A 26907-nucleotide genomic window follows, 5' to 3' on the forward strand; every position below is an offset into this window, starting at 1 on the left:
AAACGCACTATAATTAGCTTTCCAAAATCCAGTTCACAGAGAAGTTCAAAAGAAAATCTGATTTTATGTTCATAGCTAGCAAAATGGTCTCTTAAAACTTCTAAGTAACAATGCTGTGCCACCATATCTAGTTTTAGTATAAACATTTCCTTTGCTAACTAATCCTTTTCCCCCTGAATTTGCTCATAAAACTTCAAGGCAATAAAAAGAAACAAAACACTGTGAACAAAAACAAGCTCTTAAAATGCAAAACAGATGTAGGAGGTTTTTAATTGTCCTAATACCAAATGTCTGGGGTTGTGGTCTCATTTTATACAAAAGATTGTTTCCCAATCTACAATATCATAGTTTCCTGATAAGTGTGGAGTATGTAATAAGTTTGTAGTATTTGTAAATACAGCAATAGTGTTTAGTAAATTTGTAGTATAGTATAAATATATAGTAAATTTAATCAAATATATCTAGTCAACATCAATTAATATATACACATGAATCATTTTTCATGAATACAAAATAAAATTTTCCAAAATTGATATAAACATTTTGGCAAAGAGAAAATGAAATACTAGACCTTAAAAGAGATCAGAGAACTGGATTGTTGAATTGTAATTTCTCTGTACAACTAAAGATAATAATAATAATAATAATTTTTAAAAAGAGATCAGATGACAATAAGAAATGGCTCTTAAAGAGCCCCTACCTATCCTTTATATCTAATTTCAGTTTGTTTGTTTAAGTATTTCTGGCTTCTTTAGAATGTTATAAGTAAATAATCTGAAAAATAATGCGCACTAGTCCCTTTGCCTACTGAGATATAGGAGCACCTGGTTTTGATTAGGGGATCAGACATGAAATAGATTGTAAAAATTTGTAAAAGAAATTGTCCAGGCTTATGGAATATATGGTAGGATGTAAAAGTCTACAAAATCTAATGTTAGCTCAAGTAACAGGAAAATGAACGTTCTCAATTACCGAGACTATATTAAATGGAGACCCACAGTGCTAGTCAACAATCCACAATCAATCCCGTTCCATTTCTGCTGGTACTTGTTGCTGGTGATAACATGGAACAATTCTGATAAGGAAACATTTAACTACAGGTTGCCATGTCTGCCAAAAAGCAAAATGTTCCTGTTCTGTTTAAATAATATGTGGGTAATATCTACATTAGTTGTTCTGAAGCTGGATAAGATGTTGTGAGTAGAACACTGTAAGCGCATTCACTTGTTTACCTTAAAATGGTCAATTTGACATTACATGAGTTTTGCTCTGATTTTTTTTACATGTGAAAATAAATGAATAAATATGTAACATGATTTTTTAAAATATAAACAGCTGGGCTAGAGGTATCTCTTGATAGACTATGCCTGTCTGACATGCACTACAACTGTGGGTTTAATCTCCAGCAACAAAACCCAAGAAATAGAACAAAAGAAGACCAGAGAGAAAAACGTGTGAGAAAAAAATATATCCCAGTAACAACAGAGTATGAGTCTGCTCTGCTATGCGATTCACCCGCAGCCTCTAGGCATTGCAAGTTCTTACTAAATTACTAGAGCTGTGTGTCACTATTTCTTTGGGGGACATTCCGTATACCAGGCTTCATTCTAGCACAGATAAAGGACCTAATCAAGGACCATCAAAACTAAGGATCAGTCACTTGTGCTATTATTATCCAGCAATTCCATGATAATAAATAGATGCTTTAGGCTGAAGAAGCTTGGTTTGGTTTCATGTTCATAAGGAACAAAAACCAGCAAAACCAACTGTGGGATTAGAAGTTTCTGTTAGAAGGGCATTTGAGGACTGGAAAGGACTTCTTCAGCATGGGATGCTGTGTTTGGCCTTGGGTTGATATGAAGAGTGCTCACTTTGTGAAAACTAATTGAGCAAGACACAGGATTGGTACATTTTGTGGTATGCATGGTACACTCTGACTACAGGCTTAACATATCTTCATTGCCTTCTTACAGTGTTGTCTTCTCACATTTACAGTTACAGATTGTCAATGTAAAATTTACCATGTTCTCTAAACAGGAAAAACTAATGGACATCTGTGGGAGCATTTAAGCAGTTCTTTAGGGAGAACCTGCTTGTTCTTCCAGTCAGAAATCCAAGCCAGGAGCCAGTGGCTCACACCCGTAATGTTATATACCTACTTGGAAAGCTGAGATATTAGGGTCACAGTTCCAAGCCAACCCAGGCCAAGAAAGTCCATGCACCTCCTATCTTTAATTAATTACCAAAAAGCAAGAAGAAGAGGTGTGGCTCAAGTGGCAAAGCTCTAGCCTTGAGTTAAAAAATATAATAGATACCATCCATGCCCTGAGTTCAAGCCCCAGTACTAGTACAAAACAATTAAATAAACAATCAGAAAAGAAACAAGAACTAATATTTTCACAACCCTAAATAGCCTCAAACGCATCACTTTTGAATGTCCTGTTATGTGTTATGCTTAATGGAATCCCCAGGCTTTCATTTTATAGACAAGAAAGCAAGCTTTTATAGCTTTGAAAGAAGATCAGATTTGTGAAAGGTTTTAAGTTGTTTTAAGCATTCTTTTTCTGCCTAGAGGAGGAGATGAAGAAGAACTTTGGGAACAGAAAATAGGAGGTACTTTTTCCAAGCCAGTGTCAAAAGGAAAAACAAAACAGCCACCCTCATCAATGACACAGAGTCCTATTAGGAAACCTCTTTCATTTCCCCAATTACCATCCTAGGATTTGGGGGGGAAAAAACCTAAAAAGAAAAAAAGAAGAACACATTTCGGGCTGGGAATGTGGCTCAGTGGTGGAGCACTTGCCTCTCATCCATGAGGCCCCTGGGTTCGATTCCTCAGCACCACATACACAGAAAAAGCCAGAAGTGGCGCTCTGGCTCAAGTGGTAGAGTGCTAGCCTTGAGCAAAACACAGCTCAGGAACAGTGCCCAGGCCCTGAATTCAAACTCCAGGACTGGCAAAAAGAAAAAAAGAAAGAAAGAAAAGAAAAAAGAAAAGAAATGAAAAGAATGAAAAAGAAAGAAAGAAAGGAATGAAGAAAGAGAGAGAAAGAAAGAAAGGAAGAAAGAAAGAAAAAAAGAAAGATAAAGATGCATTGCATGTCAACAATTCCAAAGAAATGGACAAAGATGGGTGAAGACATCAAGGATATAACAGAGCATTCAGGAATCTCAAAAAGGGAGTCCATGACTATGTCATTGAGATCAATTGATTTCTTTAAAGGGATTTCTCAAAATGTAAACACAAAAGATTAAAAATTAAATCCACCAATTTACACACAGGCCAGAGAATTGTGTCATCTGTCTGTCATACTTTCCAAGTTGATTCCCAAACTTGATCCCAGTGCTTTTCACAGCATGATTTCCCAGACCACCACCACCACCAGCAGCAGCAGCAGCAGCAGCATCCAAGAACCTGTGAGAAATGTAGATTCTCAATCCTACCTCAGACTCAGCAATCTGAGTGTGACCAAGGCCTTGCAAGTGATTTTCAGGGATGCTTATGTGTGAGAATCACTACTCTATCCCATTGGCTAGTTGCAACTCTATCCCAACTAGTTGCAATAGAAAAGAACTGTTGACAGGACCACACTTTTGCAACAAGAAGCATCAAGGATTCAGAGGGGAAGAAACTATTTGCCTAAAGTTACACAGCTAACCGGCAAGAAAACCAGCAGGAAACACAGGCTTTTGACTCAAGATCTAGATCTCTTTTTATGGACAACTTTACAAAGATGCAGCAAAACAAAAAGAGTGAGATTAAACTGTGTCAATTCTAGAAGGGCAAATATGAATTAGAAAGAATAGCAAGAGTACTCTCTAGGGAGCATAAAAGCAACACTAACAAAATCCACAGACCACAGAGAGCAAAAGAACCAAAGCACCTGCCAAGGAGTTCATCATGGTTCTGATAACTTGTCTCTTTGGAACAATTTAGGTTCTGTCTTTAAACAGAAGAACTGGCTTTCTCCCTGGTGCCTGTATCCTTCCCACAGAGAATCTCCAAAAACTCTTGCTATAATGCTCAAGAGTTCTTCCCCACTTCTTGTGATGGTATTCTTTTGATGGTGTTCTCTGTTCTCAGCCCATCCTTTTAATCTCTTTCTCTGTGGTGGCTTTTTGTTGTTGTTGTTGTTGTTTTGTTTTGTTTTTATCATTTATCCCTGCTGGGGACTTTATGCACTTTTTCCAAAACTCCAGGACATAGTCCATGGCTGTTACTAATAAGTGGGCAATGAATATGTTACATAAATGCACATAATACAAATAGCCTCTATAGGCAATCTCAAAATGTATTTTCATACACCTTCATTCCCAAAGTCACATTGGCTGTTTTCTCCCAAATAAGAAATTTGAAGAATTATACTGAAATGTGATTTCAAATCATCACTCTACAAGAAATATAGAGCTTGTGACAAAGCTCTCTTTATATATATATATATATATATATATATATGTATATATATATATATATATATATATATATATATATTCAGCCAAGTCTGTTTCTCTCTTCCCTCTGACATTCACTCTTTCTCAGTAAACCCATCATCGCATTTGCTCCCTACATAAAGATTTCAACATAGACAAGACCGGTCTATTTTTTCAACTGAGTTTTCTCTCTTGACCCAAAGAAAGCATTTAACACATTTCTGAATTTATTGTTTAGATTCTCTTCTATTTACAAAAAGCTTCCGGTCCAATTAGGCTGGAACAGAGAAGAGAAACATGCAAAGTGTGTGGTAAAAATATGCACGTGCACATCCTTGCCTTCATTTAATAACTGGCAGAAGATTTCAAGGAAGGTGGAGCTCATACTGAAAGTTCTGATTGCGCTTCCAACTGGACAAAATATACGCACAGACTCATTCGGCTAAGTAATTGAATTCACTACCTGGAATATTTAAATTATTTTCAGACACTGGAAATTGGCTTAAGAAGATTAAAGAAAAATACCCTGGAGGATAACAGGCTATAATTTACTAGGTAGAAAAATCTTTTCAGCAAGAAGAACGCTTTATTCTCCTATAACTCCTTCTGGTTAAGATACGTATGAGTCATCTGGATCTAAATTTCCTTGCATTCTGACAGCTAGGCTTTATTCCAGTGGGTTGTTCTTATCACATCCTTTGAAGGACACCCTACGGACTGCGCCCATAGGTAGATTCCCCCCAGGTTCACCTGTGTCCGGAGAGATCTACTGATGCCCATGGAGGCTCACTGCCTCCAGTGGAAGGCAGGAGGAAGAGGTCATTTGAAATCCTGGGGACTGAACTGTATAGAAAGCGCCTGAGATGTAGCCCCCCCCCCCGGGACTCTGCCCCACCCAACCTGGCAAAAAGGCTCAGGGACGTGGTGAGGGAACATCTTGTCTCCTCTGTTTCAAAGTGAATATTCTAGCCACTGCATTTCTCAAAAAGAAAAAAGAAAAAAACATTGCCCTCCCTCACCTGTCTCCAAGCCCATGACTTCCTCCGGGACACCCTTCATGCCCCCATCCCTCTACCCCCCCCCCACGCGCTGGTGCTCAGCACCCCTTCCCAGGTGTGCGGACCCCAAGCTCAGGAGTCCCCCTAGCTCAGGGCCCCCCTAGCTCAGGAGTCAGGCGCTAAAGTTTGGCAGCACGACCACCTGTCGGCTGGACCTTTGTGTCCTCTGCCACGTGGGCTGGCAGAAAAGCCACCACGGTCGGAAAGACACTCGGGGAACCCCTGTCTTGTAGCAAAGGGGCAAAGGAGGTTAAAAGGGGGTGCACTAGCCGGCAGAGAAGGGGGCGCGCCTAGTTAATACCCTCCGCTTTCCAGCTGCCTCCAACTTTACACTCCTCACTTTCCAAACTCTCCGGACCCGTCACCAGGCCATAAATAAATAAATAAATAAATAAAGCCCGCCCTCCCCCTCTGAATCCACTGACACCCCCCCTTCTGCTCCCCAAGACTTAAGACCCTGAAGGGGCGATTTGCCAGCCCCAGCCAGCCTGTCAACTCTGCACCCCCTGCCGAGCCGGGAGCGCGCGCAAAACGCCTGCCCTTAGCTGCCCACCTCCACGGCTGTCCCCCCCACCCCGCCCCACCGGGCGCCCTCAGGCCGCTCCGGCCCCACTCGCGACGTACCCATTGCATAACGCGCCCCTCGCCCCACCCCCACGCAGCCCGTCCCCCCCCTCCCCGCCGCCCCGCGCTGTGCCCCGGCCGGCGAGCGCCTCGACACGGGGCCGAACCCCGATACTTACATCATCCCACTTGACGAATTTGGTGCCTTTCTTGAGGCTGTCCGACACGCACACGGGCTTGAGTTGCAAAGCGTGCACTCCGGGCTGAGCCCCAGCCATCTGGGCTCATCGAGGCTCCGGGCGGCCCCCGGGCGAGCTTGGCGGAGACCGGGCGCGCGGAGCGCTGGGGCGCGGGGCTCTCCTCGTCTCTGCTCCCGAGGTGCCGGACTCCGCTTCCCACCCGGACACACACACCCCACCCCAGGGGGCCGGCTTCTCTCCCCCTCCCTCCCCGGCCTCCTGGCCTCCGCACCTCCCTCGGTCTCTCTCGGTCTCTCTCTCCCCGAAGCCGATCAGTAGGCAGGGCGCGCGGGGGCGCAGTGCCCAGCCGTGCCCATGCCCCGGGCGGGACGCGGGCTTGGAACCCCGCGGTAGATGGTGAGGCTCTCGGAAGACGAAAAGAAGCCGAGCTGGGCTGCCAGCCGCTGCCGAATCCTGCTCCTCCTCCTCCTCCACCGCCGCCGCCGCCGCCTCAAAGCGCACACCATTCAGCACATCCTCTAGACACAGAGGGAGAGAGCGAGTGACACACGCTCGGCGCCCCCCTCCTCCTCCTCCTCCTCCGGCTCCTTCCCCTCCTCCCTCTCCTCCTCCTCCTGCCAACCCCCCCCCTCCCTCCCTCCACACCTCCCTTCGCCGCCACCCTCGATTGCTCACTCGCCCCGGTCCTTCCTTTCCCCCCCTCCCTCCCCGCGCTCCCAGCCCAACTTTGCGCGCTGGGTCAAGCGCCGGGAAGCGGGGATGCAGCGACACCTCCCGGCTACTAGAACCTACTGCAGCCAACGCCTGCGCCTCCAGCGCGGCCTCTGAGCATGCCCTGAGCCCTGGGTGACAGGCTAGCCGTGGCGGGTCCCTTTAGAGGTGCTCTCCAGGAGAGAAACTTGGGTGCCACCCTGCAAAGCAGCTCTGTGCCTTAACCTGGTAGGGAAAGGTGGGTGTTAGGAGGGAGCCCAGGCAGTCCACAGCTTCCCTTTGTTGCTGGAGCTCTACAGATTTTTCTTTTTCCTCCCAAGAGAACTGGTATTATTAGCAGGGAAGAGAGCAATTGAGAAGCTTGGTAGAAGAGCTCTTCAGAGAAATCTCTACGTGCAGGAGAGCTGGCTGTGCGGTGGGGGAACGGTTAAGTGGTGTTGGTTTGTTGTTGTTGTTGTTTTTGAGGTAATAAGATCGTCCTGATGAAAGCAAAAGTTTTATTTCCCAAGAAAATAGGTACCATCCTTCCAGGATACACCCCAGCCCTGTGTGCTCTCTCTCTCTTCTCTCTCTCTCTCTCTCTCTCTCTCTCTCTCTCTCTCTCTCTCTCTCTCTCTCTCTCTCTCTCTCTCTCTCTCTCTCTCTCTCTCTCTCTTTCTCTCTCTCTCTCTCTCTCACGCACATACAGACGCATGCACACACACGCACGTGTGTGTGTTTGTGTGTGTGTGTGTGTGTGTGTATAAACTTGCTCATTCTGGAGCATTGATCTAGGAATATAGTTTGTTCTCTTTCACAGAAGTGGTGGAAGGACAAGAAAAAACGGACCAAATTTTCAAAATTGATTAATGCCAAATGTTTGGTAGTATGTGAAGCAGCTGAAACTCTCATCCATTATTGGAGGGTGTGTAGATCGTAAAGCTACTTTGGAGAATAGCTGTTTATAAACTTGAACGTCCACTACCCAGACATTCTACTAGGTTTTGTTGTTGTTGTTGTCCCCCCCCCCCAGAGGAATTGAAAATGGCTGGGTGCTGGTGGCTCAAGCCTGTAATCCTCTCCATTCAGGAGGCTGAGAACTGAAGATCAAGGTTCTAAGCAAGCCAGGGCAGACAAATCCTGACTCTTTAATTAACCACCAAAGATCCAAAAATGCAGATGTAGCTCAAGTATTAGAGCCCCAGCTTTGAGGGAAAGACCTAAAACAAAGCTTGAGGCCCGAGTTCAAGCTTCAGTACTGGCAACACACACACACACACACACACACACACACACACACACACACACACACACACACAACCTATATAGACTTGTCCAGTAACATTAGTAGCTTTTTTCATAATAATTCCAAACAGAAAAAGAATAAAATATCCATCAACAATGGAATTAGTAGACAAAAACTGTCATTTTGTACAAACTGAAATCATCCCTCATATGAACAGGCAAGGATAGATGACTGTACAAACCTTAAGCTTACTGAAAGAAGCCAGACACAGCCGACTACATTCTACATTTCTACATGACACATTTGTAGGAATTCCAAATTAGGCTATTCTATGGTGATAGAAAGCAGTACAGTGGTTACCTGTAGCTGGCAGTGGTCAAAGTTTGACAAGAAAACAAAAACAAAAACAAAAAAAACAAGACATCAGTAAACTACTGAGTGAACAGAAACATTCTATAACAGGTGTATTTAGATTTATCAAAACTCAGGATGTAACACATCTCCAAAAATGTTAAATTGAGGAAAGGAAATAGAGGAGGAAAAGAAACATTACCTTCTCTTATTCTTTTATTTTCCCTACCCTCTGCCCTTAGGGTCTCTATGGACCAAAGTTTTTAACCTGAGTCAAAAGATTACCAAAAATCTGATGGGGAACTTTGCTATTGAATATTTCAATGCATCCAAACATTATTCCTGAGACAGGCAGAATGGCACATACCTGTAATCCAGCTAATGGGAATTTATAGAAGCAGGAGGATTACACATGTAAGGCCAGCCTGAGTAATGAGGGAGACACTTATAGCTCAGTACCTGAGCACTTACTTAGCATATATAAGAATATAAGATCCTGGGTTCAATTTACAGTTCCATTTTTTTTAAAGAAATGTATTAATCACCAGCTATATGGTTGGCCTAATTATAATCACCATGGGAAATCTGATGAACAAAAACATTGACTCCTGCTTACATCATGGTCTTGCTTTGTAACTGGAAGCCTTTTTTTTCCACAAAGGCTTTCATTAAAGACTGACTTGATGCCAGATGCTGGTGGCTCACTCCTGTAACCCTAGCTACTCAGGAGGCTGAGATCTGAGGATCACAGTTCAAAGCCAGCCCAGGCAGAAAAGTCCGTGAGACTCTGATCTCCAGTAAACCACCAGAAAGCCAGAAGTGGCACTGTGGCTCAAGTGAAAGAGTGCTCACCTTGAGCTGAAGAGCTGAGGGACAGCACCCAGGCCCAGAGTTCAAGCCCCACAACCACCACCAACAACAAAAGCTCATCTTTGAATGTGGCTTGTTTTGTTGGCCCCGAAGTTAATACCTGAATCCTGCTCTCCAATGGTCTTGGCTTGCTAGTAAAGTCACACAGGACTCATTCTTACAGTAATCTTTACCTGAGAAGACTGGAACCAAATTCTGTTTTCAGGGATCCAAGCTTTCTCAGTTATCCTTACAGTGGATCCTGCCAAATTCTTTTGTTCTTTCTTTTCCTTTTCTCTCATTTATTATTCTGTGACTCAATGGGAAGACTGTTGAGCAAATACGTTTTAATCTACCACAGTGGCTTAGAAAGAGAAAGGAGATTAAGGCTGTACCCCCTAAAAGGGTGGAAATTTAGAGAGTTAGAAATGGGCTCTGCACCCCCATTCATCCCTGTTCTCTGAGACCTTATTCAGGCCTCTCTGTATCCACACAGTATATTTTAGTACTTTATAGTTTTTGATAGGAAATACTGTATTTATCCTCCTCACTGATGTTAGGAAATGTGACATTCTTTGTCCAAAGGGGTATTTGAGCTGTGATATGAACAAAGGCTTAGAACAAGCTTGCAAGGGAGGGCTTGTGCTCTAGGATTCCTCATTACTCACATAAAACACACCTGCATCTGGGAGCCTCAGACCCAAGGAGGCATAGTCAAAAAAAACTAGGCCCAGATTGCAGCTTGGGAATATGCCCTAATGGAATCCATCCTAGGTCTGCCAGAACCCAGCCAGCCTGAAGACCCACTGAGCTAAGTAATAGAAGCTCATCTTTGAATGTGGCTGAGTTAGGGGTCATTTGTTATGCGCCATTATCATGGCAATGGGATGGTTGAGTGTTTCATGAGGCATCCTTTATCCCTGCCAGCTGTTACAAATGAATATCTAGGTGAGAGAGAGGGGGGAGGAGAGAGAGAGAGAGAGACAGAGAGAGGGAGAGAGGGAGTAAAGCTGTAGAATTCTGAGTAAGGGTTATCATCAAAACAAACTTGGACTGCAGGATTTCTTCTACCAGCAAAACAAAAACAAAAACAGACAACGTGCAACTTGGTATAGAAGGACTACAGAATAAATCACTTCATCCTGAGGATGAAGCTTGAAACAAGTTTGATTTGACTCCCTCATTTCCCACGCCTTTTGTTAAGGATACAAGACTGAAATGTTGTTTTTAAGTATGAAGATTTTTGCCATGCCAAGGGACCTGCAAAATCATCCAAGATTGTATGAGCCAGGCCTGTGATCCATCAAATTCAGTGCTTTGTTCTGGGTTGAAACAATAGGAAGGCCTGTGTTCTGTGAGAGCCTGGAATTGCCCTCTGGAATGTCAGCTTCAGGGAGTTGGCAAAGCTAGCCATTATTGAGCACTCGATAGAGTCCAGAACACTAAGCTGAGCACTTCCCAGACACTCCATTATATAACCCTTATATATAACTACTTACATATAACTACTCACCAGACCTCTCCACCTTCTTTGTCTTGTAAGAAAACCCTTGTGTGTTTAGCTGGCAACCATGCTTACGGAAGGTGGCCTCTTCTTTCCAGGGAATAAACCATGATTGGTCCAAACCAATTATAGTAATTCCATTGTTCGTTGTCTGTATCTGGTTTAAAAGGTATGTGAGGGATCCAGATCTCTAGATATCTTATCTCTTCTCTCTTACTCTCCTTCCCTTCTTCCCCCCCCCCACTTCCTTTCTTCCACTCTCTGCCTCATGAAAAAGCAAATATCAGGATATGCAAGATACAAAGAGCCTCACTCCTTCCTAAGATCCTTGACCCTTTGAATCATCCCTAGATTTCCTGATAAAGTGGTAAAGAATACCCTTTCTGGCTAAGCTTTTATCACATCATTCTTGGCTCATCTGATGAATAAACTGATATATATGCATGGTGTTTGTGCTCAGTATTTTACTCATTATAAAGTGTCAAGGCTTGGATCTGGGAAGGTGGCTCAGTGGTAGAGCGCTTGCCTTGCATGTCTGAGGCCCTGGGTTCTATTCCTCAGCACCACATAAACAAAAAAAGAAAAAAGCCAGAAGTTGCGCTGTGGCTCAAGTGGTAGAGCACTAGTCTTGAGCTGAAGAGCTGAGGGACAGCGTCCAGGCCCAGAGTTCAGGCCCCACGACCCGACCCAAGGAAAAAAAAAAGTGTCAAGGCTTAGAGAAGTGAATTAACCTCAAAGTCACCCTAAGTCTTTGGAACTGACCCTTGTGACTAGAAAGTCTGGTGTTAGGACCTGACTCACATCACCACCACAGTAGTCACTTCTAGAACTTATCACACAGATGGAAGTACTTTCTCCCCACCTTGAGCCACTGTATAATACAAATGTTCTCAATTGTGCTAGAAACTGGGCTGTAATATGTAGTCAAATCTCCTACCAGTCATAATACATGAGAAGCCTGCCACAGTGGGAAGGGACAGGTGTCAGGATTTGAGTAGTGGCACAATTGAACAGCCAGTTCCACCAATGGCTGCCTGTGGGACCTTGGGAAACTTTCTTAACCCTTCTGAGATGTACTGTGCTAATACATGTGATGAACAAGGCTGATGAGAAAACATTGTTCTAAGCATTTTTATACTCTTGATGCATTCATCTTCACATTAATCTTATCAACCAGCTTCCAATTATTATTTTATAATTAAACTTCCTTGAGGAAGCTGAGGCAGGGATGAACAAACTGGTTACCCTGGCCCTGAATATCTTCCAGCTAGTAAGCGAAAGAACTAGAAATCAAATCCTGGAGGTTTCTGACAATTTAATCACCACACTAAGCCATGTTAAAGAATGATTATAATAGAGCTCAAATAAAATTGTGCAAGTAAGTCTCTGTCACATAGTGTGGACCAATAGTAGTTAACACAATGTTATTCTACAATTATATTATTTACCTTTGTGAGCCCTAAAATAACCCTTTGAGTCTTCACAGATAATATTGTCATGCTGTAGTCTGTGATTTAGCCAGCTTCTTTCTGCCTTCATTGATCCTATAAACTTCATTCATATCCATTTTCATCCCTCACCTTCTAGAATAGAAAAGCTCTTTTCTATCATGAATAAATGATTGCTAATTGCATGTAACCATCAAGGGTCCTCTAATTTTTTCGTAAAATAGTGGAGAGAGATGAAAAACTATTACCCTAAACCAGCTTTGTAATAACCACATCTGTGTTACAGTAAATAGTCATTGGCACATAAAACCTTCCATGTGTGCTGCTTCCTGAAATTTCCCTGGCTGGCTGACTGGCTGGGACAGAGATGAACGCTATGGTGACCTTGGGAGCTAAGAGTCAAAGAAAGCTGAGCTTCCCTTACCCAGAGTCCCTGAATAGCTCTGTGGAAAGTCACCCTGATGAATTGTTCCCTGGCCCCAGAGTGATGTGAATAAGAAATACATTTCTAGAGTATTTGAGCCAAGAATTAAATGTCACTGGCATCATGATTATTATTGCATTTCACATTAATAGAAGAGATAAGGTTTACGCATCTGAGATGGTAAATAAGGAAATGCATCCTGATGAAATTGCCAAGTTCTGACTCATGAGGTCTCTTGTCCAGAGAAACAAGGAGACAGGCAGGGCCTCCGAAGAAGACAACCGAAAATTATCACCAGCACATGGAAAAGAGCCATACTTTCCCTTCCCTGGAGGCGCTTAGTTGAACCCTTTCTTAGCAGCAAAAATGTATTTCTCCAAATTTTATCACACAAAAGATAAAAGCTTTTCAGATTGCTTTAGTTAGGTTACAAAAACAGTGGGGTTTTTTTTCCCATTCATGAAAAAATAAGAAAAAATGACCTTACATTCATTTAAGCTCTACTTTATCCTTCATTTAAATCAAAGGCTTTCACAGAAATTGGCCGATCGCCTTAAATACACTTCCAAAAAAGAATTTGGAAGCTCAGATCTAAAAATGTTTAAGAAGAAATACTCAGCAGAATAGGAGTTTCACAGAAAATGGAGGCATTAGAGAAAGTAGACAGCAGAAACAGTGTCTCAGAACTGACAAGCCACATTTGCTTTACCCAGTGTCCTCTGTCCATTTCTGACCCCTCAGGTAGAGTAAAGATGACACACGAGTCAATACACAGTTTTTGTGCCCATTAAGTTCCAGATATAATTCTAAAATTACACTCTATTTTTACAAAAATAAGAATCAGCACAATCCTAATTCTCTCTCACCTCAAATAAAACCACCATGTGTGGAGTCCCTGGGCATATCAATGTGTATAGACAAAAGAATCTAAAGATTTTAGATACACTAAAAACAATAGCAAGAAAGAAAAAAACAAGTTGTGTGATTTTCTTTGTTTCTCTTGTATATTCTTCCCATACAGTATAATCCCTGTTTTCACTGTATTTGATGTCTGTGCCCTGCATATTTCTAATTTGGGGAGGGAAAGGGAAATAACAAAATGCAGAAACAAGGATACAGGTTGACCCATTGTAACAATGAGATGTACAAAATACTATGTTGAAAGTTGAAAATGAACTTTACAACTTGGGGGTGGGAGGGGGGAGTTGGGGAGGTGGGGAGGGAAGGGATGGTAGGGGAAAAACAAAGGAGGGGATAACAATGCTCCATAGGAAATGAACTCACCTTACCCATGTAACTGTAACCACTCTGTACACTATTTTTACAACAAAAATATTTTTTAAAAAAGAATCTAAAGATTTTATTTCAATCTTTTGGATCCCTATAAGTAGATGCACATTTTAAAAAAGCAGTCTAGCATTTTCGTTGTTTGAAGTGATAGTTCTTTTCCAAGTTAAGCTGAAATGAAATTCTTCTTTCTTCTGATAACAAAGATTTCAATCACCACTTCTGACACAGTAGAGGTAGTATATACATATATAGATAGATAGATAGATATAGACATATAGATAGATATATCCATCTATTTCTATTTTTTTCAAGGATTTTTAACAAATATCAACATACCTTTATTTCAATTCTGGCTTCTCTTTTGATCATTCTTTTATTTCCCTGCAGTTGACTGGCTTTTGGGAGCTAAGAAGAAACGCTTAGTTATAACGTTGGTTATAACAACACACAAAGGAAATGTTATGGAGATAGATGAGTGAGAAGGATGGAAGTGATGGCCTTGATCAAGATGCATTGTGCTCACAACCTGACTTTTGGCATTGAAACCTCTTTTACAACTAATTAAAAATAAATTAACTTAAAAAGCATACTAAGGAGAGGGAGGGGGGAAAGTCACTATTTAAAGAAGTGGCCAGAGATTTCTAGCTGGCACCCTGCATCCATTCTCCTAGATCCACTAGTAGAGCAGGATATCAACTTCATTTAGTATAGCAATGTACTTTCCTCACCTTACCACATCCTCCTTCCTGCTGCTTGGAAGTCCCACTTGATTGTTGGAGCTCCAACCATGAAATGACCATGAGAATTTAAGCCAGGAGCTATTGAAACAAAGCAGGATTAGAAGTCCTTGGGTCTCCCAACTACCATGTTGCCCTGTGTCACCTATATTTCACATAAAAGAGAAAAAAAAGAATTTCTATCTTTTTTTAAACTCCCATTTTTCAGAAGCTTTCATTTATGCAGTCACAACTAACCTTACCCAACCAACATAGATGGAAACACTGGAAGCATCTAGTACTATTGGTTTGTTCCATCGTTTTCTAATTGCCTTTCAATGCTCTTTCAAACAAGTTGGAAGAAAATATTTTTTGGAATTTTTTCCATATCATTTTTTGCAGGGTCTGTTCCTGAAAAAAAAAATCTAGTTCTCAGTTATTCTACTAAAATTGGAAATAACTTTATCCTGGACTCTCTAAGATCTGTATAGAAAACTTAGTTTTCATGGAAAGGAATTTTCCTCCAAGTATTTGTGAGCGTAGACCATGTGGGAGCTAGCATAGTGATGCATTTTATTAAAAAATCAGTCCCCATGCTACCATAGCAGCTATATAATTAGAGTAGGCATCACCATTTATGTCAATCTGTGCTGATTTACAGACACCGTGAAGTCTCACTTTTCTTACTTGAATATTGTTTTTTATGTGAATGTTGGTGTTATGAGATGCTAGGGAATCGACAGATCAAGGCTTTGCATACTTTCATTCTTCATCTAATTAAATAGCATGACAAAAAATAGATTTTAGTTGCCTTTACATTTTAAGGACTAACATAAATAAATAACCCACCCTTGTTGACTCAGTTTTGTGATGCCAGAGTTATATAAATAGAGAATACTATTGAGCTGGGATTTTGCATACATCAAAAGAGCTACCAGGTTAGCCCTTTAAACCTTTGAATCAATTGAATTGAATTCAACTTGCAATTATGCAAGTTGAGTATATACAACTATTTTTGGAAATGTTATGCATCACATAATCATATTTTATTTCCACTGGAACATATTAAATATCAGATACACATATGTAAACCTGTACAGGGTGTGGGAAAGAACAGCTAAGCCATGCAATAGATGGCAATAGTTATGCTACAAATAAAAGATTAACTTTGAAAATAATGTGCTTAACATTATAGTAAAAAGTTCTCTTATTAGCATATACAAAATGCCCTTGTTTTCTTACACAGAGAAAGAAAAAAATAGAAACTAAATCTTGAAAAAAAATGTACTGATTCTTTCACAGTGAATTGAGGTATGATGATGCTAGTTTCTGATATCTATTCAAATTCATTTTATTAGAAAGAGGATAAACTTTGAAATTTGGATGGGTGGGGGGAGGGAAGAGATTACGGGGCTGGCGGGAAATTGTGGGGCTTGTACTCAGTGGCCTGGGCACTGTCCCTGAGCTCTCTTTGTTCAAGGCTAGTGCTCTACCACTTTGAGCCACAGCACCATTCCCAGTTTTCTGGTCATTAATTGGGGATAAGCGTCTTCTAGATTTTCCTGCCCAGGCTGGCTTTGAACTGTAATCCTCAGATCTCAGTCCCCTGAGTAGCTAGGATTACAGACATGAGCCACCAGTGCCCAGCTATAATCTTTGATTTTATGACAGAGATAGGCCAACATTTTTTGGCAAAGGTCAGAGAATAAATATTTTGGGGCTTTTGGACTATATGGTTTCCATCACAGTTGCCCAATTCTACCACTGTGGACTGAACACACTCATAAACAATGTGTACATAAAAGTGGATGCATCTGTGTGTGTGTGTGTGTGTGTGTGTGTGTGTGTGTGTGTGTATTTCAAATTTATCCCTCCTTTCCTCCACTATGGTGCAGGCTAGACTCTGCCAAGTCCTAATTTACAAGAAGAAACAATGTCAAGATTTCTTCAACCTTGCACTATGTCCTTAAAATAATTAAACCTTTATTGCTAATAAATGTGCCAACTATTTATTTAATGTGCCAGCTCTTTCTCTGTGGTATAAAATATATAGATTTAATTAATTCCACTCACGTTGTATAAACCGAAAGAAGTAAGCCCAGATAACACTGTGTATCTGAAGCCAGGATATATCTTACAGATAATGACAGAACAAATGGAAATAAATGAATATAAAATTTGGGCCTCTAGCTTTGTGTAGCAACAAAAGCAAGCAATTAGCAGCAAAATCCTCCCTATGAAAAACATCTAAGGATATCACCTCGCAAAATACATTGTTCTCCATAAAATAATGTTTGAGATGTATAATTTATAACTGTGCAAATTAATTTTGTTAAACATTTGATGTGGTATTTAATCTTGTCAACTTGATCAACTTAAGGATGCCTAATAGATTAGAGAGATATATCCCTGGTTTTGCCGGAGCGGGCATTTTACTTAATCATAGATAGATTCAAAATTTGAACATTGCAATATGGTAAAACAGTGGAATAGGGAGCCTGGTTAGAGAATGTATAAGACATTGGGAAGATGTCTTAAGTGATATATATATATATATATATATATGCATATATATATATATATATATATACATATAAATATAAAACCTGGCTACTTACTGCTGTGGCTCACTTTGTTTTAATAAGTCATTGCAGCTGGGCAAAAAAAATATTTTTTTCATGTTGAAATTCCAGGAGAAATTTACCAATCATTTAGGAATTTCCATTAGAATATGGTTTTGTGTGTTTTGATAAAGATCGAAGTTGAACCACATGAGAAATTTCACCATCAGGTGTTTAGTTTGTATGTTCAGAAAACTAGTTGTCTTAATGCTTTCTCAGTACAAATCAGGAAATCAAAAAGTTGCTAATATTTCATATTTTTACTTTCAAATATTGTGACTAAAACTTACATAATTATTTACCCTCTTTGAATATATTTAATTTTTTATCTCTCCAGCTAGTCAAAGGATTTTATAAATTTTAATGAGACCAATTAAAACACTTCATCTTTAAAAGGTATATCCTATATTCATACTCTTTTTTTTTATTCCAGGGGGAGGAGGCAGGAGAAGTTTAGTCAATGTTTTCCTGTTCACTTGCTTTCTAAAGTTGTTTAACAGGTTTGAGTTTGCTAGAATGTGAGATAAAAATCTACAGATAAAAGCTAACCAAAGAATAGCACTACTTTACAAAAAAAATACATTTCACATTTAGAAAATCATTGTTTGGTAATGACGATGCAGCTTCTATGCCAGCACGTGTATATCTGTATGTGTGTGTTTGTGTGTGTATATGTGTGTGTTCACATTTTAAAGACTTGACAATATCAGGAAATATTTAATTTTTAATCACTGTAAGCCAAAAAGTAAGGCCATATCTAATATTTTTAACATTTTTATTTTCCTCAAATTATAGAAATATTCTGTTTAGATAAATCAAAAAAATCTACAAAGCCTCATAGCAAGAGAATCAGCCTCCTGACCAACTCTCATTCCGTTTCCATTTCTTCAGTTATAAATAGTTTCAACTATGTTAGTCAATTCTTTGGACAGTTAGCTCTAAATCTTGATGTATTGTGTTCTTACGTGTATACTCTATCCATTGTATATTTACTTCTCAGGAGATTGCTGTTTCATTAATCTCTCCTCATCTTTTCTCTGCCCTCACTCTCTTATAATGAATATGAGATTGTCTTAATTTGAGAAAAATCAATATTTTGTGTTTATATTGTTGTTAAATGTTATGCAATATATGCTTCTAATAGCTCAGGACAGAAGTATACACATATACATTCACAGTTGAGACTCAGTTATGCAACTGTCATAGTAATTTTTTTTTAAATTTCTTTCCTGACGTTTTATTCTGGGTAACTTATTCTCTCATTTGATCAGCTTGTTTTATCTCAGCTGCCAAAAACTCCCTGACAGGAGTGCAGACATGTTGGATATTCTGTCAACATCATCTTCTTGAAGCCATCTTTTCTTAGATGTCTGTTTACCCTGCTTCAACCTAGATTCTGCCCCAGTATCTACTTAAGTTTCCCTTTAGTAGCAAGCTGAGAGTTCTCTTTGCCTTCTCCATGAGTTGGCATTTCTAATTTTTGTCTTCTTCGTATTTGCCTATTCTTGCCTTACCTCTTGCTTTCAAGGTTTTTATTTTTATGTGACCTTCCAAGAAGATATACAGGCAGGTAAATTATTTGAGAGCTGACATGTATGAAAATGCATTTATTCTGCCCTTAATTCATGCTTCATCAATAGATTGCCTGAATAGAAAATTCCTACTCTATTTATCAAATTCTCTCGGAATTTAAAGGGCTCGTGTTCACAATTTTCCTCTTTGCTATTACATTTTCATTTTAATTTTCATCTTAGTCTTTTTTTTTTTCATTTGGTTACATTCACTGTTGGTGCTTTGTCTCCATTTTCTTTTAGCAGTACTACTAAATTCCGATGGTCTTTCTTGATCCTTCATGTAACAACTATTCATTTTGTTTTATTTTCTCTTTGGAAACTTGTGAGATCTCTTTTTGGTCCCTTGGGTTCTGAATTTGTTAGAATTTTGGACTTGCATTTGTATTATTTTCATGTACTTGGCTGGGTACTCATTAGGTTCTCCTAACTTAGAAAATGTCTTATAATCTGAGAAATATGCTAGAATTATTTCCATATTATTTCTTTTTCTTCATTTTATTTCTCCTGGAACACATCATATCTTTGGGTATCAGACTTCCTCGATTTGTCCTATAATTTTCTTATGTGATCTTTCCTGCATTCCATATCTCTCACATGTGGATTTTCTATTTTCCCTGACAACTCTTCTGTTCTCAATTTTCTTTTCTGCTATCATGTTTTGGTTCTGAAGAACCCTTCTTATTTTTCCAAATAGTCATTTTTATAACATACTTGTCTCCTTTGTCTAATTTCCAAATCCTTCCACTGTTAACCTAATTTGCTTACTTTTAATGTCTTCTATTGCTTGGCTTTTGTTTCATCAAATTACTTTTTGTTTGTTTTGTGTCCATGTTTCATATCAGACACTTGCTCCAGCTAGTTGATAATGTTTGGCTGCCAGTGTTTTGGTTTTTTGTTTTGTTTTGTTTTGTTTTGTTTTATTGTTGTTTGTTTTCTGGTCCTGAGGCTTGAACTCTAGGCCTGGGCACTGTTATTGAGCTCCTTTTATTCAAGGCTATCACTTGAGCCACAGCGCCATTGCCAGCTTTTTCTATGATTAGTTGGAAGTAAGAGTCTCACAGGGACTTTCTTGCCCAGGCTGGCTTCAAACCATAATCCTCAGATCTCAGCCCCCCCTCCACCCCCAGTACAGGTATCATACATCAGCACCATGCTGCCAGTATATTTTAACATAGAAAAGAAAGAGAGAGAGAGAAACAGAGAGAGAGAGAAGAGAAGGAGGGAGGGAGGGAGGGAGGGAGGAAGGAAGGAAGGAAGGAAGGAAGGAAGGAAGGAAGGAAGGAAGGAAGGAAGGAAGGAAGGAAGGAAGGAAGGGAGGAAGGGAGGGAGGGAGGAAAGTATTCTGATTGCAGACTGTAATTGCATTGGGCATGTCTCTGGCTTGTGCTATAGGATAATCAGTCTGGCTATTTAGGAACAATGTCAATATGAATATTTTTGCCTTTTCTGTTATGTTGGTCATATGTACTCCAGAAAGAATTTCTATGAGTTAGGAATTTGGTGCATTACATTCAATTCTCTGCTTTTTTTCCCCATCATTTTCTTTGCTGGCACTAGGGTTTGTACTTCAGGTCTTGTACTTGCTCAGTTTTCTTACTTTCTCTGCTAGTATTTTACCACTTAAGCCATGCCTCCAACTTGCCTTTTTGCAGATTTTTTGTGAGGGGAAGAAGTAGTTGGTTTGTTTTTTCAGAAATGGAGTTTTTCTCCCTGGATTGGCTTTGTACTCAGTCTCTTGAATAGCAAGGGTCCAAGCAAGAGACATTTGTGTTCAGCAAAGATGATCATTTTCCTTTTTTTACAGGAGGAGAAGGAAAAGGTGGTACTTGCATTTGAACTCAGGGCCTCCTACTTCCTAAGAGGATATTCTTACTACTGAGCCATAGCTCTGGTCTTTCCATGGTGTCTTAAAGCCCTACTAGAACTAGTAGAAACATTACAGGTTAATGAATAACCATTTTCTTCACTTCATAACTGGTTAGAAAACTGGGGACTCCTTTAAATGCACTGCTGCTTCATTTTCTTACTTCAACCTTTCTCTTAAGAGTTGCCAAGCATTTAGGCTTTGCTGACTTTGGAATACCGAAAATCACCAATGAAGTTATAATCACTGTTTTCTTCATTGAGTCATTTTCTATTTTGTAGGCATTTCATTGTGTTATTCATTGTATTTTCCCAATAATATTCTTTAATTTCGTTATATTCATATTCAATATAAGCGAAACCTTTGTTGTTAACAAAGACCAAGTTCAAACAAATGTGTGAACTTGATCTGAATTCTTCTTTGGTGCATCATGCTTCAGTAAAGGAACTGACTGCAGAAACAAAGTATTTTGGCCAAACTTTCCCATATATATATGTGTGTGTATATATATATATATATATACATATATATATATATATATGTATACAGTACTTAGAGAGGTAAGTAAATGTGACATAGTACATTGTGCTCTTTTTATTATGCATAATACAAATGTGCCCATTTTCAGAGCATATTTGCAAATATTAATAAGTAAAGATAACTTCCCTCTGGTATAAGTGAAATGGAAGCTTTCAGATAATGATATAACTTTTTTCTCTATATTAAATGTAGTATTTAAAATAAATACTGACTCAAACATTATCCTGGTAAAGGATGGCTGAAAAGGGTGTCACATCACTAGTTCCTAAATCTGACTTGATTCCTCAAATAGCACAAATGGGATGTTTCACATATTGAGAAAAATGCATGTCAGCCAAACTTTTAGATTCATAAAAATATTTGGACTGCCTTATAGATCCCTCTAAGTACAAATTTGGCTTGCCTATTTCTGCGGCATGCTGGTGTGTAGCAATCTCCAAATTTCTGAAGCTTCCCAGATGTGTGTAAGCCTTTGAGTGTTGCCGTAAAAACAATGAAATCAAGTAGGGTGCTAGACTGAATGTAAAATAAAAAGTCCAATTCTCCACCTTTTTCTCTGTCTACATTTTTTATATTGTGATTTTGTAGTTTCTTCCATCCAGGCATGGAGTCCATTGGCAAATGTATCCTTTAAATCTGGGCTAGTCTTAAGACCAGAAAAAATGAGGGCAGAGTAGTAGTGATTTCTGAGCACAAATCTCAATGATGCCCAACCAACATGAGGATAAGCCCTGGCTAGCTTGTTGGAGTCAGAAACCAAAGGCAGAAAGCTTAATTCTTGCAGTTGAAAATCTCCTAAACCAGCTTAGAGCTATACTACTTCTAAATGTATAAGATAACCCATACAAGGTTAGGAGAGCTGCGTCCCAATCCACAGTTGCTTAGATATCATAGTGGGTCTAGCCTGACCCACATAACCAGCAGTATCAAATGTTCCTCCTTTTAATCCAGAGTTTTAAGTGTTTATCATAATCTATGGCTACAGCAGCCGATGAATATTATGAGTATGGATATCTCTAGCTAGTCAACCCAAATCTGACTATGCTTATAACAGATTTGCTATTGTTCTAAATCCGGTCTTGCATGTTTTATTGTTGTTGTTGTTGTTTGCAACTTAGAGTTTACTTCTTCGCCAAACTCATTGAGGTCATACCTTTTTATTGGTTCATTTTAGAAATACCAAAACAATTCTACTTTTGCAGATTAGGATTATGACTTTGATATTAGTCAGGAGTAGCAAAACATGATTTATGTAACATAGCAATGAATTGACGTAGCAAATATTATGACTCACCACCTACACAAACCTCAGGAGTCATTTTCATTTAGTAGAAACAGAAGTAAATGCCTTTCACTCTCTCTTTCTCTTCCCCCCTTTCTTGTTTCCTTTCCTTTCTCTCTTCTTTCTTTGTGTGTGTGTGTGGGGGGGGTTTGAACACCCAACTCCATTCAGAACTACTACTGAGCCATGCCCATTTCCATAGATTCTAAAGTGTTTATTGAGTTCATCTGAGGCTTACAGTGATAAACCAGTTGTGGTTCATCCCAGTTTTTAGACACAAATGCCAAAGGCTTAAGTCTGGCCCTTTATTTGAGAAAGATTTATTCAGGTCATTTCCTTAAAATTCCATTGTGTACAAGCTGCACACTAACACAGCTGAGATCATCATGGCCCCAGAGGAAAAGTCATGCCAACTAAGTTAAAGGGAAGCCTAGCACTGGCTTCTCCGGGGTGAGCAGTGTGGAGAGTTTGCAAAACACACCATAACAGAAGAATCTATTCATTTGAAAAAAATAGACCCAACTGATTTACTGGCTTCTGTGGTGTGTACTGTTTGGGGTTCAGGATCAGAACAATCTTTGAATCAGTATTTTGTTCTCAACCAAAAGGAGGGGTAAGCACACTGTCACATTCGATTAATGGACAATATGCTTTGCTACTTGCAGGATAGATAGACTCAGTCTGGACTTACTGTGCATAATGTGCCAGTTGTTGTCTGAATGATCTTGGATACAAATTGCAGCTTGCAGCACCTCCCCTCCCCACGCTCCACCCCCTCCGTTGGAACTCAGGACTGCAGCCACAATTGACAGCTGCACACAGTGTAAGTGGTGAGTTAAACCATGGGTGCCATCTGCTTATGATTCTTGACAAGAACAAGTTACCCTTCCAAAGATTGGTAACAGATTTGGTAGAGTACTGGTGCCTTCCATCAGCTCCCTCGGTCCTTGATCAAGCGAAGACTGGTCAAATGTGTTTCACTTAGCATACATTGGAAAAGATAAGAATGAATATATCTAGTCCTATGAACCTAATTGCATATTTATGGAGTAACATTCATAACAAAGGATAGAAATTAAGTGAGCCAGTGGAACCTTGATGATTCTTTTGAGCCGTAAATAAATACACAGATAGGGAGTTTGAAATGACCGCTTCTGAGATAAAATATTTCATTGGTTGTATTTACATCGCTTTTTATGTGCCACTTTTTAAACATCAAAAACTAAAAATTGTTTTCCTCAAAATGCAGAGATTATGTCTGATTTGTTGTATCCTTCCCAGTTCTCACAGTAGTGAACAGCTCCTTCTTTTGAGAAACTTAACCCATGTAGTTTCAGTGAGGTTGCTCATCTTTTGCCTCTTTCCACTTTGAGTACATGAGACCAAAATCTGAAAAAAAAAATTAGAGAATCACAAACAAAAAGTTTGGCTTACAGTTAGGAATGGGGTATAGCCAGGCTAATCAAACTGTTTGGTGACATAATTACCAGAATGAACATCATAAACTGACCAAATAGAAATAGTACATTGCTGGTAGCCAGTGTTCATCTGAAAGATGAAGAGGGAGAAACATAATTCTTTCATAAAATAAAGACAGATGTACTTAAGGAATTTTTCTAAGCTCCATCAGCAACAAGGGAACAAGTATTTTGTTTGTTTTTCTTTTTTAAAAGTTCATGAACACAGTTCTCACATATTTTGGTTGAATTATTTTTTTCCTAGTGAATGTTTTCTTTGCATAAGCTAATTTGATTTTTAATTATTTGATACTGGAAATCAAGTCTTGATTTTTTCCAATTGCCATAAACCTTACAATGAAAATGACTATAAATAAGTTCAAAATTAGGATACACATTTTTTTCAGGAAAATTTTAAGAAAGAGAAAAATTTAGAAATATAATCACTATCTTCAGGATAATATAGACAATTTTGTATTTTTAAACTGCTTTGTTGAATGGCAACTCCTTTGTACAACTACTTAATGATACTAAAAAGAAACAAATTTCCTTTATAAATTATAAGGTAAGCAATTAAGAAGCAACTCAAGAAAAATAATATGTTCAAATAGAAATAATGACTAAAACATTTAGCTAATAATTAAAATTATAAAATTTTAATTATAAAATTATAAAATCATAAATTTTCTAGGATGTGAAGTTATGCATTCAGTGAATATTCATTTAATATCTACCATATGCCTAAACCTGGTGCTATGAGTAAGGTGCTTAGAACATTCTCAATAGACTCAAAATCCTAGGCTTGTAGTGTTGCCCTTAAATATGCCAACAAACAACATAAAATATGCATCTAATGATCTAGTAACAATCAGTATGTTAGACAGCAAACAAGGGATTAGAGACACACCATAGTTCTTCTTGTACTGTGAGAAGAAAGCATATAGTAAAGGTAAATTGGACTATCAGGGTCAGCCCCACTGTGGAATTAAAATATAAGCAAAAGCTTGAAGGAGATGAAGGAGGAGGGACAAGAGAGTTTCAGAAGAAAGAATGGCATATGTAAAAGCTCTAAGTCAAGTGTATTACTGGAGTGTTGGAGAAAGAACAGAGACTGTGTAGTTGACTCAAACGAGTAGGGCCACAAGGTATACGGAACATATCTAATTGGGTTTTATACTTGATTTCAAGGACTTTAGGTTTTGTTCTCAACCAATAAGAAGATGCAGAATTTTGATGACAAATGTCATACTCTGAGATATGTTAACCATGACTCATTTGGTCTACTGAACTAAGGAGAAATTGGAAAATGGCAAGGGAAACTAATCTTTAAAAAATATGTAAAATTGGGATCCATGAGGGGAAATAATTTAATAGCAAGGTCATCAAAAACCTATTCAGTAAAATAATAGCTGAGAACCTCCCCACCTGCTTAACAGAAGCATATAGAACCCCCAGAAGACTGGATCCAAGAAAAATACTTCTAGACACATCATAGACAAAATATCAGACACCAATAGCAAGGAACTGATTTCAAATGCCACAAAATTAAAGAAGGAGCTACATTACAATGGAAAGAAAATCACAATCACTGAAAAACTCTCCACACAAACCCTCAACACAAGGAGAGCCTGGAATGGTATCATCCAAGCACTGAAGATCAACAACTGTCAACCAAAACTGATCTACCTGGTGAAATTAACATTAACAATTGGTGGTGAAACCAAAATCTTCCATGATAAACACAAATTAAAGGAATATATGATCATTGATCCAGCATTACAAAGAATATAAAGGGAGGAAACAATCTGAAGAAAACAATCAAAATCAAAGAAACACATTGACAAAAATCACTAGAAGATCAATTCAGTAAACACAAGAAGAGGAAAAAACAAAATACAGGAAATCAAGAAAATACCAGGAAACATGACACATCTTTCTATAATAACCCTAAATATTAATGGACTCAATTCTCCAATCAAAAGAAGAATAGCAGATTGGATTAAAATAAGATCAATCCATTGTTTGCATTCTGTTGTAGGTTATTTTTAAATTGATTAACACTTCCACTACCTATGATATATGTCTTTTAACATGTTACCTGCATGTCACATTTATTGAATAAATAAAAGATGTTAATCTCTGATCCTAGATAGAAGAATCCTGATACAGACATTTGCACAAAATAACATTGTCATAAAGGCCACCAAGCTAACTTATAATAGAAAATAGTCCTACTTTTAAAAAAAATTAAAATCACCTGTGCTTTTTGAGCAGTTATAATAGCTACCTAAGAGGAATTGCAGAAAGAGAAAACAGAACTTGAAGAGGTTGGAGAACAGGGAAATACCACCAAAATCATAGCAACAAATTTCCTCTAGCCAAATGAAAACACTAATCTTCTACACAAAAGACTCATTGAGATAAGTGAAAAAGACTCGCATCTAAAGCCATCTTCTAAAAAAAAATCCCTAGAAGTTCTCAAAGAGGAGAAAACACCAATAAGGGGATTTCCCTGGAAATAAAGAATATCAGACTTCTCATCAGGAACAACCAAGCCAGAATGTGACACAAGAATGTCCTCTAAATTGGGATAGAAAATATCCTGAACTAAGAGTTCTATACTCAGTCCAACTATTGCTTGAACTAAATGTAAAGGAGAAAGGAGGGAATGACTGATAAAGTGGTGAAGAAACATCCCTTATCAGAATTCTTCCTAGCACCTCCTTTTCAGTTCCTTTGTCTAATGTGGTATAGTCCCTTGCCAATTCCACTATACCGTGGGCCTGAAGTTTATTTCT

The 26907-nt window shown here is 39.1% G+C and overlaps 1 protein-coding gene across 3 annotated transcripts in view; it reads right to left on the reverse strand.

The window, feature by feature from the left end:
• Plcb1 (phospholipase C beta 1) overlaps positions 1 to 6778 on the reverse strand; it is a 661556-nt gene extending 654778 nt beyond the window's left edge. For all 3 annotated transcript variants that reach the window (XM_070006762.1, XM_070006761.1, XM_070006760.1), the window contains exon 1: positions 6233 to 6778. In XM_070006762.1, the coding sequence (XP_069862863.1) occupies positions 6233 to 6331 (99 nt within the window). In that variant the 5' untranslated portion in view covers positions 6332 to 6778. The remainder of the gene's footprint in view (positions 1 to 6232) is intronic.
• Positions 6779 to 26907: the final 20129 nt, after the last annotated feature.

This window comes from Dipodomys merriami, unplaced genomic scaffold, assembly GCF_024711535.1.
Source record: "Dipodomys merriami isolate MVZ:Mamm:240054 unplaced genomic scaffold, mDipMer1.0.p SCAF_7, whole genome shotgun sequence".
In the NCBI taxonomy this organism is placed as follows: Eukaryota; Metazoa; Chordata; class Mammalia; order Rodentia; family Heteromyidae; genus Dipodomys; species Dipodomys merriami.